Source organism: Callorhinchus milii, unplaced genomic scaffold, assembly GCF_018977255.1.
Source record: "Callorhinchus milii isolate IMCB2004 unplaced genomic scaffold, IMCB_Cmil_1.0 Scaffold16, whole genome shotgun sequence".
NCBI classification, from domain to species: Eukaryota; Metazoa; Chordata; class Chondrichthyes; order Chimaeriformes; family Callorhinchidae; genus Callorhinchus; species Callorhinchus milii.
This window is the reverse complement of record NW_024704757.1, coordinates 7,306,383-7,325,444: the sequence shown is the minus strand read 5'-3', so window position 1 is coordinate 7,325,444 and position 19,062 is coordinate 7,306,383. Positions and strand designations below refer to the sequence as shown.

The 19,062-nt window shown below is 57.8% G+C and overlaps 1 protein-coding gene across 1 annotated transcript; it reads right to left on the bottom strand.

The window, feature by feature from the left end:
* Window positions 1-301: 301 nt before the first annotated feature.
* baiap3 (BAI1 associated protein 3) lies at window positions 302-18,775 on the bottom strand. The gene is made up of 33 exons (XM_042341162.1): window positions 18,621-18,775; window positions 17,466-17,520; window positions 16,179-16,382; window positions 15,419-15,505; window positions 15,189-15,296; window positions 14,700-14,759; window positions 14,505-14,571; window positions 13,814-14,027; window positions 13,531-13,575; window positions 12,750-12,827; window positions 12,416-12,518; window positions 11,897-12,004; window positions 11,339-11,431; window positions 10,816-10,919; window positions 10,105-10,222; window positions 9,738-9,862; window positions 8,648-8,738; window positions 8,503-8,559; window positions 7,891-7,988; window positions 7,566-7,617; window positions 7,089-7,240; window positions 6,499-6,622; window positions 5,773-5,916; window positions 5,461-5,538; window positions 4,892-5,107; window positions 4,232-4,300; window positions 3,831-3,910; window positions 3,628-3,736; window positions 3,438-3,509; window positions 3,136-3,219; window positions 2,622-2,742; window positions 1,852-1,975; window positions 302-617 (listed from the first exon to the last, which is right to left on the bottom strand). Exons 1-33 carry the CDS (start codon window positions 18,773-18,775, stop codon window positions 302-304), a joined length of 3,711 nt encoding a protein of 1,236 aa, XP_042197096.1.
* Window positions 18,776-19,062: the final 287 nt, after the last annotated feature.

Below are 19,062 nucleotides of genomic sequence, written 5' to 3'. Positions count from 1 at the left end.
CCCCCCCCACCCCACCACCACTGACCCCCCACACACTGATCCCCCCCCATCCCCCACCACCAAACACTGACCCCACAACACTAACCCCCCCACCACTGACCCCCACACACACTGACCCCGCCGGCAGCCAGCTCACTCGCACACGCCACACATGCCACAGCCGGCAGCCAGCTCACGCGCACACGCCACACAACATGCCACAGCCGGCAGCCAGCTCACGTGCACACGCATGCCCCACCAACACGCCACACACCTCCGCGCCACACAGCCATGGCCGGGCTCTGGGGATGGCCCCTGCCAGTCAGTGACTGTCTCTAGCTGTGTGATGTCTGCTCTGGGAGTCCAGGGGACATTGAGACACAGCTGCGCGGGGGACACTGGGGAGACAGGCCGTGTCGCCGCTGGCGTTACCTCTGGATCCCGGGTGGGTGAGTTTGAGGGTGAGGGCGGGGGTGTTCTTCAAGCCCCCCGGCACGAGGACCCCGTCCAGGCCCGGCACCTGCCCCAGTGGGCTCACCGCCTCCCCCGCAAAGTCATTGGTGGAGAGCCAGTCGTGGTCCATCACCGTCAAGTGGATACAGGCAGCTCTCAGCCGGCACTGCTCTACACTGACCGTACTGAGAGAGAGCGAGAGGGAGGGTTAGCACCATCTCTGCCCCGCCCACCGCACCCACCGCCCCGCCCACCGCACCCACCGCCCCGCCCACCGCACCCACTGCCCCGCCCACCTCACCCACTGCCCCGCCCACCGCACCCACCGCCCCGCCCACCTCACCCACCGCCCCGCCCACCTCACCCACTGCCCCGCCCACCGCACCACTGCCCCGCCCACCGCACCCACTGCCCCGCCCACCTCGCCCACCGCCCCGCCCCGCCCACCTCACCCACCGCCCCGCCCACCTCACCCACCGCCCCGCCCACTGCACCCACCGCCCGCCCACCTCACCCACTGCCCGCCCACTGCACCCACTGCCCCGCCAATCCGCACCCACTGCCCCGCCCACCTCACCCACTGCCCCGCCCACCGCACCCACTGCCCCGCCCGCCTCACCCACTGCCCCGCCCACCTCACCCACTGTCCCGCCACCTCACCCACTGCCCCGCCCACCTCACCCACTGCCCCGCCCACCTCACCCACTGCCCCGCCCACCTCACCCACTGCCCCGTCCAGCTCACCCACTGCCCCGCCCACCTCACCCACTGCCCCGCCCGCCGCACCCACTGCCCCGCCCGCCTCACCCACTGCCCCGCCCACCTCACCACTGCCCCGCCCACCTCACCCACAGCCACACCTGCCCTGCCCACCTCACCCATTGGCTTGCCCATCGCACCCGCTGCCCCTGCCATCTCACCCACTGCCCCACCCACCCCACCCACTTCCACACCTGCCCCGCCCACCTCACCCACTGCCCTGCCCACCTTACCCACTGCCCTGCCCACCTCACCCACTGCTCCTCCCACCTCAGCCACTGCCCCACCTACCGCCCCGCCCACCTCATCCACTGCCCAACCCACCTTACCCACTGCCCCATCCACCTCACACACTACCCTGCCCAATGTTCAACACTGACCGTGCTGAGAGGGTTAGCACCCGGTCTGCCCCGCCCACCTCACCCACCCACCATCCCGCCCAATGCCTGTCCTGGGAGGGTGGGCATCGCCCCTGCCCCACCTACCACCCTACTACCCCATCCACCTCCCTACTGCCCCGCCCATTAGTGCCCATCTCACTCAGAACCCTGGGATTTGGACCCGATCTGGAGGTTGGGATCAAGAGGGGCGGAGGGCCGGGAGGGTGGGAGGAGGAGCAGGTGGGGAGTTAGTGGTAACATAAGGTGGGAGCTGACTTACAAGTGAAAATGCTCATCGTAGACTGGGTGCAGCGTCTTAGTTTTGACTTGTGTGCGATGCCCTTTGACCCCAGGAAAGCTGTGGTGAGGAGCCAAGTGAACTATAACAAAGGGATCACTGAGCCCTAAGGCCAGGACACAGACAGACAGACAGACAGACAGACAGACAGACACACAGACACAGAGACACAGAGACACACACAGACACACACACAGAGACACACACACACACACACACAGACACACACCAACAGACATACACACACACACCACACACACACCACACACACACAGACAGACAGACACAGACACACACACACACACAAACAGACATACACACAAAAACACAGAGAGATTGTTAGTTCAGTCCCACAACCGGGGTAAATTCCAGCCGTGTCTCATTCATGTAAATGAGTGAATGCACCGCATGCGTGAATGTGACGTGTATCCAGTGAATGTGAATGAATGCAACACGTGTCCAATGTGTGTAGATAATTCCATGTCTGTGCCATGTGCGTGTGTGTGTGTGATGTGCATGTGCGCCATGGCGTGCTGTGTGTGTGGCATATCGTGTGTTGCGTGCATGTGTGTATTTGTGTTGTATATGTATATATGTTTGTGTGTGTGTGTTGTATGTGCGGTGTGTGTGTGTGTGTCTGTGTGTTAGTGCCGTGTGAGTGTGTGTGTGCGGTGTGTGTATGTGTGCAATGTGTGAGTGTGTGCAGTGTGTGTGCGTGCATTGTTGTGAGTGTGAGGGTAAGTGAGCTGTACCGTTGGAGTCCAGGGCGATGAGGTTGGTGGCATGCAGCACCAGGACATGCAGCTTGTGATCGATGGTGTTGTAATAGAGCTTGATAACCAACGTGCCGTACGGCGAGTGCTCCATGGATTTCTGCCGTGGGAACATTAACGTTTACCGTTATTCCCCAAATCCCCAAATCCCAGCTCCGGCTCTGCTATCGCGGTTCACTTTAGAGCTTCTAAAACACAAACCGGCTTCAATATTCAGTCACAACTGGTCTGACACGTGGAGACGGGGTGGGTCCTGACTGAGGCTGGGGGTGGGGGCGGGGCAGGTTTGCGGGGAGTTCGGGGGAGCAGGTTAGGGGGCAGGTTTGGTGGGGGCAGGTTTGGGGGGAGTTGGGGTAGGGTTGGGGGGATGTGTGGGGGCAGGTTTGGGGGGAGTTGGGGTAGGGTTGGGGGGATTTGTGGGGGCAGATTTGGTGGGGTAGGTTTGGCAGGGAGTTAGGGGGGCACGTTTGAGGGGGAGTTAGGGGGTCGGTACCTGCTGGTGAAGTTTGTCCAGGAAAAACTGCTCGATCAGCTGCCGGGTTGTGCACTTGTTGAGACGAAGCTCCTCCTCAATACCCTGAGACACACACACACAGCCCCGAGTTAGTGACACACAGACTCACATACACAGACCCCCGAGTCAGTGGCACAGAGACGCACATACACTGAGACATAGCCCCCTACCAAAAGCAACAAATTACACAGCCTGAGAGTGAGTGTCAGAGAGTGTGAAAGACAGTGTGAGACAGACAGTGAGCAAGCCCCGCGCCCCCACCCCCCCAGAGAGTGACTGACCTGGTACTCCTTGTTGCGGAGTTCCTCCAGTGACAGCCCCTGACCTTCCGCGTGGAAGAATTCCACCAGCGCCTGGAGACACGAACACGGTTACAGCAGGTAATCATCCCACTCCCCCCGCCTTGACATTGCCCTTCCCCAGACACAGCCCAGTCACACACACACACAGATACACACCCCATTTCCTTACCTCCAGTGTGAAGTGAAAACGCCCGTAGAATTCCATGGACAAACCACGATTTTCGGCCAGGATTTCCTCAATCAAATCCAGTAGCAGCTTCCACAGAGCACTGAGTATCCTGGGAACAGCCAGAGTACAGTCACTTACACACACACACACACACAGGAGACAGTTAGACAGATAGTCAGTGTGTGAGCTGTGAGCATCGCTACCTGCTGAGGTTCTCTCTAACCAGCCACTCGCTGAGAATCATCAGGTTATCATCCAGGAACTTCATGAGGGGCGACACGGCCTGTGGACAACAGGGAGTCAGCGAGTCAGCCTCCCGCCCTCCCTCGCCTCCTCCCGCCCTCCCTCACCTCCTCCCACCATCACCTCCCTCCTTTCCACCCTCCCTCATCTGCTCCCTCCCTGCCTCACCTCCTACCACCCTTACCTCCACCTGCCCTCCTTCACCTCCTCCCTCCCAGCCTTTCTCCCGCCCTCCCTCACCTCCTCCTACCCTCCCCCCGCCCTCCCTCACCTCTTCCCACCCTCCTTCCCTCACCTCCTCCCACCCTCACCTCCCAGGGACAGTCACCATTACCCAGGGAGAATGTGCTAATGTACATACATCATCGGGCTGGATGGAGTCAGGGGACAGACTGATGTGTTGGAGATACTTCCTCGAGTCGGTGTCCATCTGCAGAGAAACAATGACAAAACTTTAATCATCTTGACTGTGCTGGTGCTCGCTCCCCTAATGGAGCTCTCTCCTCTAACCCCATTCTCTGCTATCTCTCTCCCCATAATGTCTGTGCTGGTGCTCACTCACCCACTGGAGCTCTCTACTCTAACCCCATTCTCTCTAATATTAACTTTCCTTGAGTATGTATCTGGTCACTGTTAAATTATTCAATATACTAGCTGTACTGTGTATCAACATGTTAATTTGGGGGTTGTATAAATGCAAGTTGTTGTTAATGAAGGTTTATTTCCTCTCCAATTCATCCTCTTCCACTGGCCACACTCCCAATGGATCCACCGTGGCAGGATGGAGATTCAGTTTAGACACTGTTTTTCCCGGAGCTTCTTAAACACTCCCGATGGCCGCATTCCCAATAGCCCTAATGCCTCTCCCCCCACCCCAACCCCATTGACTGGCTGCCCTTTCCCACCCATTGCCCAGCTTGTCCTCCCTCCTACCCAATGCCCAGCCCGCCCTCCTCCCACCCATTGCTCAGCCTGCCCTCCCCCAACCCATTGCCCAGCCTGCCCGCTAGCAGCCCCTCACCTTGGCCACGATCTGTTGGATGGTGTACTTGGCCTCTCGCTGCATGCCGATGTCGATGCTCTGCAGTTGGCTGCTCAGCGCCTTCTGTACCTGCTGTTTACCGTCGGGTCCACAAAGCTGCTCCAGGGCCACCTCCACCCCGTGCCAGTCTAGAGTCCCAGGCAGCTCGGAGATGTACTGCTGCACGTGCTCAATGTTGTTCAGGGCTATACACAGCTTTGGACCCCGGGAGAGAGAGAGAGAGAGACACACACAGAAAGAGACACAGACTGTGACAACACGATACCGAGCCGGGGGCGGGGGGTGGGTGGGGTGGCGGAGGTGACTGTAGGCATGGTCGAAGAGGAAAGTCTTCAGACTTGACCTGAAGATGGGGAAAGAAGGGGCAAGGTGGAGGGATAGAGGGAGAGAGTTCCAGAGTTTCAGGGTGTAGTGGCTGAAAGCACGAGGGACATGCAGGAGCCAGTGGAGGGGAGGCAGCAGGTGGGGTGTGGCTAGCGGGGGGGTTTGTGGCTAGTGGGGTGCGTGTGGCTAGCAGGGAGGGGGTGCAGCTAGCGGGGTGGCCTCACCTGTTGGCTGATTTTGGTCTCTATCTCCGCTTTCTGTCGTATCAGCTCGGAGTACAGCACGGCTCCACTGCAGATGTCCTGCCGGGAAACACAGGGAGAGGAGGTAGGAATGGGGGCTGTGGCCCAAGGCTGTGGCAGTGGTGGATCAGGGGGTGCCAGTGACACAGTTGCCCGTCACCCCGGCTGCTCATGTGAGTGATCTCACTTTACTATGTCTTCCTCCCTCCCTCTCTCTCCCTCCCTGCCCGTCTCTCGCTCCCTCCCTCTCTTACCCGCGCAATCCCTCTCCCTCACCCCCTCCCAGTTACTCACGTCAGTGATCCTGGTGATGAAGATGAAGGCCCCCATGGGGTCGGGCCACGCCAGCTGCAGCCAGAAGTTCCTGATCTGTGAGAAGCAGGTCACCACGTCCACCGCAGAGCTGCTGTGCCTGGACAGCGAGTCCACAGGCTCCAACTATAGACAGTAGCCAGGGTAGCATCAGTCTGTCCCCAACCCTCCCTCCCCTCACTTGCCCCCTCCCTCTCTCCCCCTTGCACCCACCCCCCTCTCTCATCGGCAGGACCTGGAAGGCAGACCAGTCAATGGAGGCAGGGAATCCTCCCTCTCAGCTCCTGAGAACCCTGCAAGCGAAAGCCCTAACCAGGAGGGTGGTCCTAGCTGGACAAGCAGCGGGAAAGCTTGCCAAACAGCAGCATCAATGGCCAAGATACATTGGCTTAGCTGGTTAGACTCCAGCAGTTACCCCAACACACACTCTGGGCTGCTTCCAGCCTTGGCTCTCGCCAACCTGCTCCTAATACTCTCTGGAATTAGGTAAGCAGGATGCCTCCAGGGAAAGAGCGAGAATGCGCTCTCCATTCCAACAGTCTATCTCCGGGATTCCCATGTGTAGGTGGGATGCCAAGAAATGTGTGTGTCAGACACTCGGCTGCCCAGAAAAAATACAGAGCGAGAGGCATCAGCCAGACAAATAACCTCTCCCCCCTCCCCCAAACATTTGGGGTTTCGGTCTCTCCCCCATTTGCCACCCGTTACCTGGTCCATCTCCACAGCTTTGCGGATTCTCTCACAGGATTTCTTGTGCACAATCTGCAGCCACTTGTTGATTGACGATTGGAACCAGTCGTGGAAACCGACCAGAGCTAGAGATTTCGAATCCCTGTGGAGGGGGTGGGTGAGGGGAAGGGGAGGGGGGGGCAAGAGAGGTGGAGGAAAGAGAGGGAGGGAAGGGGGGAAAGAGAGGGGGACGTGGAGAGTGGTGAAAGAGGAGGGGAGAGAGGGAGATGGACAGAGGGAGGGGAAGGAGACAAGAGAACGTGAGAGAGGTGGGGAGAGAGGGAGAGGGGAAGAGACATAGAAAAGGGGAGAGACCGGGGGAGAGATAGGATGGGAGAGGTGAGGGAGATGGAGGAAGGGGAGAAGCGGGGTGGGTGAGTGGGAAGAGGGGCCAGAGAGGAGGAGAGGTGGGGGGGGGGGGGGAGAGGGGGATTGGGAGAGAGAGGGGAGAGAGAGGGGGGGAGAACGTTGGAGGGGGAACAGGAGAGACATGAAGAGTTAGCACAATGATAGGCGTCCTGAGAGGAATGAGGTGAAGAGCAGACAGGGTGGTCCATAGGGTCACTCACCTCAGAGGGAGAAAGTCCTTGAGCTGCTGGAGTTCTTTGAGAGACAGGTAGAGCTCGAACAAGATCTCCCCCATCTGCTGGGTCATCCTGGCCTTTCCCTCCTCCATCGCCTCCGTCACCTCCTCCATCAGCTGGTTCACATCCTCCGCCACCTGTGGGCACCGTGGGATCAGTCACTCTCACACTCACACTCACACCATCACTCACACACCGTCACACACACACACACCGTCTCACACACACACACACCAACACACACACCGTCTCACACACACGCACACCAACACTCACACACCATCTCACACACACCAACATTCATTGTCACACACACACAAACACTCACACACCAACACTCACAAACCATTTCACACACACACACACATACTATCACACACACACCAACACACACACACCGTCATACTCTCACACACACATCGGGCGCCTGTAACTCGTGAGGGTGATGAACGTTCCTCTTACCTGCTTCTCCAGTAGCCGGTACGTCAGGCTGAAGTAATCCACCTTCACAATACTGCAAACACACAACCAGACATCATGGAGAAATTGTCAGCCTCAGTCAGTCAGTCACACTGATCTCAAAACTTTACTATGTCTCTGACCCTAACCTGGGAGTGTGGACGCACAGCGTAGAGGGGCTTTACTGTGTCTCTAACCCTGACCCGGGAGTGTGGACGCACAGTGGAGAGGGAGCTTTACTGTGTCTCTACCCCTGACCCGGGAGTGTGGACGCACAGTGGAGAGGGGCTTTACTGTGTTGTGTGTTGCTGTGTGAGGTCACTGGTACCTGATGAAGAGTTTATTGTACACATTCTGGTTGCGTTGCAGATCCAGACACACCATGTCCACCAGCTCCACCAAAGCCTTCAGCTGCCCCAGCTCGCTCTGCGGAGATACAGTCAAGTGAGAGACGCAACCCAGCTCCCCCAGACGTGGGGCGCCAGGCTAGACCCCAGCCCTCCTCCTCCACTGCCTCCAGCCCAGCTCCCCTCCCCCATTGCCCCCAGCCCAGACCCCAGCCCCCCTCCCCCACTGCCCCAGCCCAGCCCCCCTCCCCCACTGCCCCAGCCCAGCTCCCCTCCCCCATTGCCCCAGCCCAGCTCCCCTCCCCCACTGCCCCAGCCCAGCTCCCCTCCCCCATTGCCCCAGCCAGCTCCCCTCCCCACTGCCCCAGCCCAGCTCCCTCCCCGTTGCCCCCAGCCAGACCCCAGCCTCCTCCTCCACTGCCCCAGCCAGCTCCCCTCCCCCGTTGCCCCCAGCCCAGACCCCAGCCCCCCCTCCCCCACTGCCCCAGCCCAGCCCCCCTCCCCCACTGCCCCAGCCCAGTTCCCCTCCCCCACTGCCCCCATCCCAGCTCCCCTCCCCCACTGTGCCCGCATGCAGCACCCATGCTCCGTACCGTCATTTCCAACTTGAAACTCTCAGACATTTTCTCGTACCAGTCGCTGGTGGCTTTCTGCGACACAAACACAGGGAGCAGTGAGGGCAGTGGCCACTGGTGGGATCAGGGGAATGTTAGTGTTTTTCTATAAACCAATGTTTACCTTCATCACCGCGGTCAGCTCCACATGCAGCTCATTGTGGAATGGGGAAACCTTGGCAAAGACTGGCATGGAGTACATCTGGCACATACACCTGTAACACACAGACATGCCTGTGACACGCGGGTACGCTGACGCGGACGCGCCTATTGCACGCAGACGGGCCCGCAACACGCAGGCTGGCCTACAACACGCAGGCTGGCCTGCAACACGCAGGCGGTCCTGTAACACGCAGGCACGCCTATAAGACGCAGGCACGCCTACAACCCGCAGCCACGCCTATAACACACAGACATGCCTATAACACACAGACATGTGTAAAACACACAGACATGTCTAAAACACACACGCACCTATAACACACACGCACCTATAGCACACAGACGTGCCTACAACGCACAGACATGCCTAAAATACACAGATGCGCCTATAACACACAGACACGTCTATAATACACAGACACCCCTGTACCATAAAACATGCTATCACATAGACACCTGTAACAAACACACTTGTAACAGAGACATGCCTATAAAACACGCAACATGCTATAACATAGAGACACACCGGTGACACACAGACATGCCTGTGACACAAAACATGCTATAACGTAGACACCTGTAACACAGACACACCTGCAACACAGAGACACGCCTGTAACATAGAGACAGAGAGGGAGGTCAATCACATAGCAAATCAGTAACGCTTGGGAGGCTTTCATCACTGTGAGGAGATCCAGCGTTTGTGTGTGTGATCAGCATTGCCAGTGTTAGTGCCATGCTCAGTGCCAAATGGGGGGGAGGGGTTGGGCGGGGCCGGGTTGTGTGGATGGCGACAGCTGTTTTGGGCGGGGCTGGGTGTTGTGGGTGGGTCTGGGTGGTGTGGGCGGTGCCAGGTGGTGTGGGCGGGACCAGGTGGTGGGCGCGGGGCCGGGCAGTGGGGTCCGGGTGGTGGGGGTGGGGCTGGGCAGTGGGGTCCGGGTGTGGGGGTGGGGCTGGGCAGTGGGGTCCGGGTGGTGGGGGTTGGGCTGGGCAGTGGGTGCGGAGAAGTGTGGGTGGGGGCTGGGCAGTGGGGGTGCGGGCGGGGCCAGTACCTGAGGATCAGCTCCAGGCGTCTCAGGGCGACGGTGATGTTAAAGGGGAAAACTTGGCGGAGTTTGTGCAGCAGAGCCCAAGTGTATTCACTGAACATACTGAAGCTCTGGGCCAGAGCCTGTTCCTGTAACAGGCAGCCATGGCATGTTAGTCACACACGCTAGTCACGCATGCTACAGTCTGACACGTTACACACGCGCGCTACATTCGCACACGCTACAGTCGCACACATTACACACACACACGCGCTACAGTCGCACACGCTGCAGTCGCACACGCTGCAGTCGCACACGCCATAATCGCACAGCACCGGCGTGTGACCACCCCGAGCTCACAGCCCAGTCACGGTGCTGTGTGGCCTCTCACCTGCTCGCGGCTGAAGTCTCCGGGTTCCCATTTCTCCTCCAGGTTGAGGAGCAGCTGCAGGAGGAAGGCGTAATCCATGGAGCGGCTCTGGTGGTGTTTGCTGTAAGCCTGCCACTCGCTGCGGAGAGAGACCCCAGCCCGTCATTCACCCCAAGACCCTCACTCACCCCAAAGACGCTCACTAACCCCGAGTGCCCAGTTCTCACTAACCCCATAGAGATCCCAAACTGCAGCACCCGGGTAGACATCAGTGTCGCCGATATATTGGGCTCACTACAACAATGTGAAGCCTGTGTAGCCACAACAACAACAACTTGTATTTACACAGCAGCCCTCACACAGGGCGCTCGACAGTGGTGGAGCACGACACCGAGCCGGGGGGAGGTGACCGTAGGCACAGTCAAAGCGGAAGGTCTTCAGGCACGACCTGAAGATGGGGAAGGTGTAAGGCAAAGGGATAGAGGAAGAGTGTCCAGAGTTCCGGGGGTGCAGTGGCTGAAAGTGCGGCCGCTGATGGTGGAACGGAGGGTACGAGGGACATGCAGGAGCCCCAGCGCCAGGCAAGTGGAGACTGTGTAAATACCATCCTGGATAACCACAAGGAGACTCAGAGAGAGAGAGAGAGAGAGACTGAGAGACAGACCTGACACAACACACACACACACAGTGATGGCCTTGAGAGTCCTGGCCGTTGTGGGGATGGATACTCACACGGCAGCTTTGTGTGCAGGTGACAGGTTGAGCTGCATGGCGTGGTGAGACAGGATGGTGTCCGCGTGGTGACTCAGGCTGCCAGCCCAGCTATAGTGGTCAGTCTGTCAGCACACAGCACAGCACAGCTCAGCTCAGCTCAGACACACATCCAGCTCTCTCTACAGTGTCACACTGTCTGCCCCTCCGCACTCTCACACCCTGGTCTCTAACCTACCCCCACCCGCCCCCATCGCACTCTCTCTCACACACACTCTGTCTCTCGCACTGACTCTCTATTCCTCTCTCTCTCTCACACATACACACACACACACACACACGCATTCATATGTGGTGGTCTCCCCCCAACCCCCCCAACTCCCTCTCGCACACTCTCTCTCTCGCACTCTCTCTCTTTCACGCACCCTGCTCCTCCCCCTCCCCCAAACCCTCCTTTCCCCCTCCCTCGCCCCCTCACCCCTACTCTCCCTCACTATTTGTCTCTCTCTCTCTCACACACGCACACACACACACACACACACACCTCGAAGTTGACATGCTCGTACTGGAGCAGGCGGGTGAGGAGCAGCTCGTAGACGCTGGTGTTTGTGACTTTCTTGAACAGCGCGGCATCTTTCTGCAGAGAAACAGGGCAAGAGCTGGCAACCGGGGTCGCTGAGCTGGCAACCGGGGTCGCTGAGCTGGCAACCGGGGTCGCTGAGCTGGCAACCGGGGTCGCTGAGCTGGCAACCGGGGTCGCTGAGCTGGCAACCGGGGTCGCTGAGCTGGCAACCGGGGTCGCTGAGCTGGCAACCGGGGTCGCTGAGCTGGCAACCGGGGTCGCTCAGCTGGCAACCGGGGTCGCTCAGCTGGCAACCGGGGTCGCTCAGCTGGCAACCGGGGTCGCTCAGCTGGCAACCGGGGTCGCTGAGCTGGCAACCGGGGTCGCTGAGCTGGTAACCGGGGTCGCTCAGCTGGCAACCGGGGTCGCTGAGCTGGCAACCGGGGTCTCTGAGCTGGGCTACCGTCCTCGCTACGCCCCCCTCTCTGCATTCCCCTCACCCCACTACCCCTCCCCCTTCCCCCCACCCCCTCTCCCAACCTGAGTAACGATCAGCTTCATGACAAGGTGACACTCCCCCTGGACGCTGGAGGAGCTGGATCGCGGTTCGAGTCTGAACCATTTGTCAATCCCGTCAACGGTGATCTCCTGAGGGACAAAATCAGGCGTCAGAGAGGAGGCCCCCTCCCCCAGCCCCACCCCCACCACACACACACGCGCACACAGGAGCGCTCAAACCAGTACAGCTCCAAACCCACTGGGGGCTAGCGACAACCTGGACTGGGTGGGGGGGGGTGGCTGGTGGGCGGGGGGATTTGGGTGGGGGTCACGCAGGATGGGTGGGAGTTGGGGGTCAGGTGGTCCAAGTGGGGGGCAGTGGGTGGGGGGGGATTGGGTGGAGGGGGAGTGGTCGGGTGGGCTGGCGCTCTGGGGTGTGAGGGTCAGGTGGGCTGGCAGTCCGTGGCGCGAGGGTGGGCTTGGGAGGGGGGCAGTGGGTGGGGGGGTGGGGGGCAGTGGGTGAGGGGCAGCCAGTGTCTGGGGGTCTCGCCCTCTCCCTACGTTGATGGGGATGTTGAGGCAGCCGAGGAAGTCGTCTGCATTGTCCTCTGCTGAGGTCGCCTCTCGGTTAGTTCGTGCTGATTTGACGATTTGCTTGAAATATCTGCAGGGAAAAGGTAGCGTCAGCGTTCATTCCCGTGTCGGGGAAGGAGGAGGGTGGGGGAAAGGAGTGGGGAGGGGGGGGGAAGGAGGGGTGTGGGGGGAAGGAGGTGGGATGAGGAGAGGGAGGATGGAGGAGAGGAGGGCGAGGGGAGGGGCCTGGGGATGGGGAGGGAGGGGGCAGAGGGAGCAGGGGAGGGATGCGGGAGGGAGCAGGAGAGGGAGGGGGTCCTACCTGCCCATTCCTTTGAAGCTGCTGACCTCGTTCAGCTTCTTACAGGCCTCGGCCACAGACACCTCATCATCGTGATCCCTGTGGGTGACACAGTCAAACACTCACCCTCACACACTCACACACTCACCCCCTCACACGCTCACCCCCTCACCCCCTCACACGCTCACCCCCTCACACGCTCACCCCCTCACACGCTCACCCCCTCACACCCTCAGCAGCTCCACAACACGCAAAGCTGCACAATAGCTTAATAATAATTTGCGAGAATTGGACACATCGACTTTCATGCCGGGAGGACGTGTCAAAGTCTCATAGGGTTTTACTGTAAAGTCTAGTGACTGTGCAGCCAATTTACCCACAGCGGCATCCCCACAGATAGTGAAGTGAGTGCGAGATTTTATCTGTGGGATTGTCGGCCAAGAGAGAGAGAGGAGAGAGAGAGAGAAACTCCTTTTTCTCTTTCAACAACGCCACGGGAACTTTAACATCCATCGCCCGGGCAGGCGCAGACATCTCACGTTTATCATCTCACTGAACGTGTGTGTTTGTTGGGTGTCAATTGAAATATAAGGGGTGGGGGACGTAGAGAGGCTGTGAGAGATTGAAGGAGTGAAGGAGAGAGGGAGAGGGTGTAAGAGAGGGAGAGGGTGTAAGAGAGAGTGAGAGAGTTGTGTGAGAGAGATTGAGGTGAGAGAAAGCATGGAACAGGAGCAGTGAGGAAGGAGACGGTGAGAGGAAAGGTAGAGTGTGAGGGAGGGAGCAGCCATCACTCTGCACGTACCAGATGTCCAAGTGAAGCTGGTCACTCTGAATGTCGTCTAGTTCACTGGGAAAGAGGGAGAAACACAGGGAATAAATAAACAGGGAACGAGGGTCAGTGACAGAGCGAGTCGCTGGCTTGGCTACCGTGGGGCGTCGGAGGGACAATGAGGGGATTGAGCTTCACCCCTAGAGTTTCCCCTCCCACCCCCACAGCCCCCTCCCAACCCCAGAGCCCGTCCCCTCTCCCCCCCCCCACAGCTCCTCTCCCAGCCCACAGCCCCCTCCCCGGGGGCCGCACTCACAAGACGTAGCTGTGGTTCCACACGGGGTTCAGGGTGCTGGGTTTGACCTCGGTGACTTGGATGTACTTGGCGGGAAGCCCCTCCCTCACGCTCGCCCTCTTCTCCATCTTCTCCTTCTTCCTCCTGAAGCTGAACCTTCGCTCCTTCCTCTCCTCGTGCTCCCGGGTGGCAGGGCCCACCATGATCCCCAACATGCAGTAGGGGTCGCTGAAGCCTGAGCGGGGTGGCCAGGGTGGGTGGGTGGGTGGGGGGGGGGGGTGTGGGGGAAAGAGAGGGAAGGTTTAGTTGGGTTTATCAGGCTCCCATCATCAACGCACATAAACTCACAGTGTCCATTGGGGTAATTGCTGGAGTCTAACCAACTAAACCCACACACACAGCTTGGCCATTGAGAGAGAGAGAGCGCAGGTTTGAGCCTCACTAGGTGGGTGGCAGGAACTCCCTGCCAGCTTCCTGGTGGGCAACACATCTCACCATGAAATACGTGAGAGCATTGCCACCATCTTCCTGTCCACGACTTGGGCACACGGCACTTCGCATTGTGCGATAGTTCCACCAGTTGGAAGTGCAAAGATAGAGAGAGAGAGAGACATAAAGAAAAGGGAGATAGAGAGAAAGATAGTGATAGAGAGACTGCTGCTCTAGCACAAAGAGTGGCCACCAGGGGGCGGCACAGCATCAGGTCACCCACCGTTGGCGTCCTTTGCCATCAGGTTCCTGGCCTCCACCACCGTCACTCTCATGCCGAACGATGGGGGCTGCGGGGAGAAAGGGAGTGAAAGAGGGTAACAGGTTAGGTAGAGGCTTGGGCAACAAGCCTCCGTTAGATACACTCTGCGTCCACACTCCCAGGTCAGGGTTAGAGACACAGTGACGCTATACGTACCTTGGCTGCCTTTGCTCTCTGCAGCATTGACTCGTGGTCACTCAGATCAACGGTGAACGCCTGGGTTAGAGTCAGAATTAGTTATCACAGAATGACAGACTCTGCGCAACTCCCAACCTTACACGCCCTGGCACCTCCCTACCTCTCTGACCTTCTTACTCCCCAACCCACTACCCGCTGTCTCCATCCGATTGGCGCTGGCCTCCTGCATGTCCCTCGTGCCCCCCGTTCCACCATCGGTGGCCGCGCTTTCAGCCACTACATCCCAAAACGCTGGGACTCTCTTCCTCTATCCCTCCCTCTGCCTTGCTCCTTCCTTCCCCATCTTCAGATCACGCCTGAAGACCTTCCTTTTCGACTGTGCTTACGCTCACCTCCCCCTCCCGCTGGCTCGGTGTCGTGCTCCACCACTGTCAAGCGCCCTGGGACGCTGCCCGACGTGAGGGGCTCTGCGTAAGTGCAAGTTGTTGTCAGAGTACCTGGACTTACCTTCTGCAGGTAGTGGAAGAGTCCAGTCTCATCTGTGATGTGTCCAATCTCAGGAACTCCAGCGCGATGCAGCACCGTGTACAGCACCTCCTCGTACAGCAACCGCAGCTACGCACACACACAACCGCACGCGTGTCAGTCACAGAATCAGAGAGAGACACACACACGCATGTCAGTCACAGAACAACCAGACACACACAGACACATGTGCCCCCGTGCCCCGCCCCTACCTCCTTTCTCGTTGCCCTCGGGCTCTCGGACGGTGTCTGGTTTCCCAGAGATCCCAGCAGCGGCGGCGACACCGGGACATCCAGGAGCTGGAACACAGCACAGCCAGGGGAGAGAGAGGGAGGAGGAGAGAGAGAGAGTGGGGGAGAGAGGGAGGTGGGGGAGGAGAGACAGAGCTCCATCAGATACCCACCTGGTGGAGGTTTTTCAAATAATAATACATAATATTGGATACAGCGAGTCTCATTCACTGTAAAGTTGGCCAGGACACTGGGAGAGAGAGAGAGAAACTTCCTTCTCCTTTTGAACAGTGCCACAGGATTTGATGGCTCCTCAGTTTACTGTCTCATCCAAAACACGGTACCTCCAACAATGCAGAAAATCCCCCAGAACTGCACTGGAGCGTCCGCCTAGACTACATGCACTCCACATCCCAGCCGTGGGAGTCTGAACCCGCAAACATCTGACTCAACAACTTGCGTTTATATAGTGCCCTTCACGTAGGGTAGGGTATCCTGGCCAACAATCCTGCAGATAAAATCATTCATTCAACTGCATGGCTGCTTGTGGGACGTCGTTGTGCGCAAATTAGCCGTCAGATTCACCCGTAAAACACACAATCACTACACTTTACAGTACAATCCTGCCAAGCGCATGGAGACATCCTCGTGGTGTGAAAGGCACTGGACGTAATGTAATGTTAAGACTGTCCTGTGCATCGCAGTCACGGTACGAGGAGCAGCAGTGCAGTGCGGTGTGTACCTCGGCGTACTCCCGATGCATGATTTCCCGCTTCCGCTGCAGCGCAGACAGTGCTTCGAAGATGTCGCCGTCTCCCTCCTCCTCCTCGATGCTGGGGAGAAGGGAAAGCAGTGAAGCATTTCCTGCATCTCTCTGCAATTCTATTTCAACGGGCTGCGTCGCTGTCGCCAACTGCAGCTGCAGCAGGATTCTGATGCCGCTGTCCTACACGTGCAGTGGGATGCTGCAGGGATGGCCACGGTCACCTCACCACAGATAAGACAGAGCCAGAACATCACACCAGCCCTCCCTCCTCTACCCCCTGACAAAGCACTGATGGGATAGCGTGGTCCTAGCTGGACAAGCAGCGGGGAAAATGTACCAGACAGCGCTCTCAATGGCAATCACAGCTGGTTAGACTCCAACGGTTACCCCCCACCACAACAACGCACACTCTGGGGTCCCCAAACCTTGGCTCTTGTTAACTTATGCCCAATACTCTACGGAATTAGGTAAACAGCAAGAGTCTCTCCAGGGAGAGAGTTTGCATTCCATTCCAGACACGGTTATGGGTTTATGCATGTGTCAGATTGAACCCCCCCCACCCCTGCCCCATCATGTACGTTCAATGTGACTCCCGCTCGGCTGTTACACCAAAGCCCAGTGTGGGGGTGAGGACCCCAACCCCCCCCACCCCTACACCCCAGCCCACACTGCGGCCAAACTCAAACCCTTTTGAAAGACAAACCTTGGCTGTAGGGTAGGGGGAGTCTGTGTGTGTGTGTGTGTGTGGGGGGGGGGGGGGGGACTCCAGGGCTCTGTGACCTCACAAACTCGTGAGAGGATCCACCCGGGCCTGACCTCACACCGCACAGAACTCCCCCCTTCCCCACAGCTTGCCATTGATGTCGTTGTCTGGCCAGCTTTCCCACTGCTTGTCCAGTTAGGACCACCCTCCCCGTTAGTTAGGGCTTTGGCGGAAGGGTTAACAGGAGCTGAGAGGGAGGATTCCCTGCCCCCAGTGACTGGTCGGCCCTTCCAGGTCCTGTCAATGAGCCGGGCTGGGCTGTCATCAACAGCGAGTGCCCTGGAATACTGCGGACCCTCCTGGCTCAGAAACCGGACTAGAGACCGTCACAGAGGAGGGCTCGATTCGACTGACATTCTATTGTCAAACATGTCACCTTGGAGCCAGTCCAACTCCAAGGAAAACACCTCTTCCCACCCCTTCCACCCACCCTGAGGATAGTCGAGGGGAATCACGGGTGTTCACAATGCTCTCTCTCTCTCTCTCTCTCACACTGTTACATTCTCCTCAGCATTTGACTGGTAAATTTCGCCCTGTTTGAACATAGCCCCTGACCTGGTGAGAGACGAGGTCAAAGAGGAACCAGGTTTAAGAGACAAACATGGGAAGAGGAGAAATATCACAGGCCGGCCGGGACTTATTATCTGAAAGACATTCCGTGCGGACAGCAGTGGTCCTGGAGTCGAGGTCAGAGGTAGAGAGATAAGAGTTGGGTTCATTTGCAAACATGTGGAAGTTAACCCCATGTCTACGGATGATATCACTGAGCGGGAGCATATAGATATTAATAGTGTGGAGTCCTGTAGCTCAGTGGTTAGAGCACCCTCCTTGAAAGCGAGAGGACCTGGATTTGATTCGCGGGCAGGGCGAAACCTTAGGCAAGTTTCCTTACACTACATGCTTCTGTTTACCTAAAAAAAAAGTAATAATAGTAATTTGGTCACTCAATCCACGACTGTTTATGGGACACGGCTGGGCGCAATTGGCTGCCGTGTTTCGCCCACAAAATACAGTCAATTCACTTTACAGTATATTCTGTGAAGCGCTTTGAGACATCCCGAAGATGCTATATCAAATGCAAGGATTATGGATATATTATTATTAAAAAGGAGAGGACTGAGGACAGAGCCCTGAGGAACGGTTTGAGAGCACGAGGATAAGCCGTTAGCGGATACAAAGTGCAAACAATAGTAAGCGTAAGAGTAAAACAGAACCATGAAGGTAGGGCTGAGAGAAGGGGAGGAGATTGGAGGGAGAATGGAGAAGAATAAGAATAGGTGAGAAACAGGAGAGGAAGCGGGTGCAGTTCTGAGCTCAGAACTGGGCTGGTAACAGATTGAGAAACCACCGAGCGGTGATGATTCAGCTCCAATCCAATCCAATCCCCCCCCTGCCCCAACCCTCCAGAACCACCGCACCCCTAACCACCCCCCCACACACATACAGCGATACATCACAGTGAAATGCACACAGTTACACACACACACGCACAGTGAGACACACAGTGAGACGCACACACACAGTGAGACACACAGTGAGACGCACACACACATAGTAAGACACACACACACATACAGCGTGAGACTTTGAAGATGCTGAATGTACCAATGAGACATTGCTGATGACTTGCTGAGTGATGGTGAGGTCAGACTTACCTGGGAACGCCGGCAGGTTGAGGGGATCTGGGAACACCAAGGGGCTGAGGTGGTTCCTCCTGGGAGATGGACGGACCCTCTGGCTTCCTGCGCAGCGACGGCCGGTTCTGGACCTGACGCAGGACGGAACTCTTAAACTCCATGAGTGTGGACATGGCGGGAAGGGCGTGGGGCAATCTGCTGAGGATTACAAAATACAGGAAACCAGATAGTCACTCACACAGCGGGTCTCAGGGCAACAGCCATTATTACACAGACACCACTCGCCAGTCTCAAGTCTTTCCTTGTACCCCAGCAACCCGAGGGGGGAGAGGGGCACAGGTGTCCTGGATTCAGCTTCACATACTCTGGAAGTAGCCAGAGAGAGTGTAAATCAAGTCCAGGTTAATGTAAAATAGGGAAGTGATGTTCTATTTATAACCTGGGTTAGACAACATTTAAC

Excerpts from the sequence above, each read along its gene's own strand:
- baiap3 (XM_042341162.1), bottom strand. The coding sequence starts at position 18,775 with ATGTCCACACTCATGGAGTTTAAGAGTTCCGTCCTGCGTCAGGTCCAG. Across the intron at positions 12,519-12,749 it reads AGCTTCAAAGGAATGGGCAG|ATATTTCAAGCAAATCGTCA; the intron begins GTAGGACCCCCT and ends TTTTCCCTGCAG. Across the intron at positions 5,917-6,498 it reads AAGCTGTGGAGATGGACCAG|TTGGAGCCTGTGGACTCGCT; the intron begins GTAACGGGTGGC and ends TACTGTCTATAG.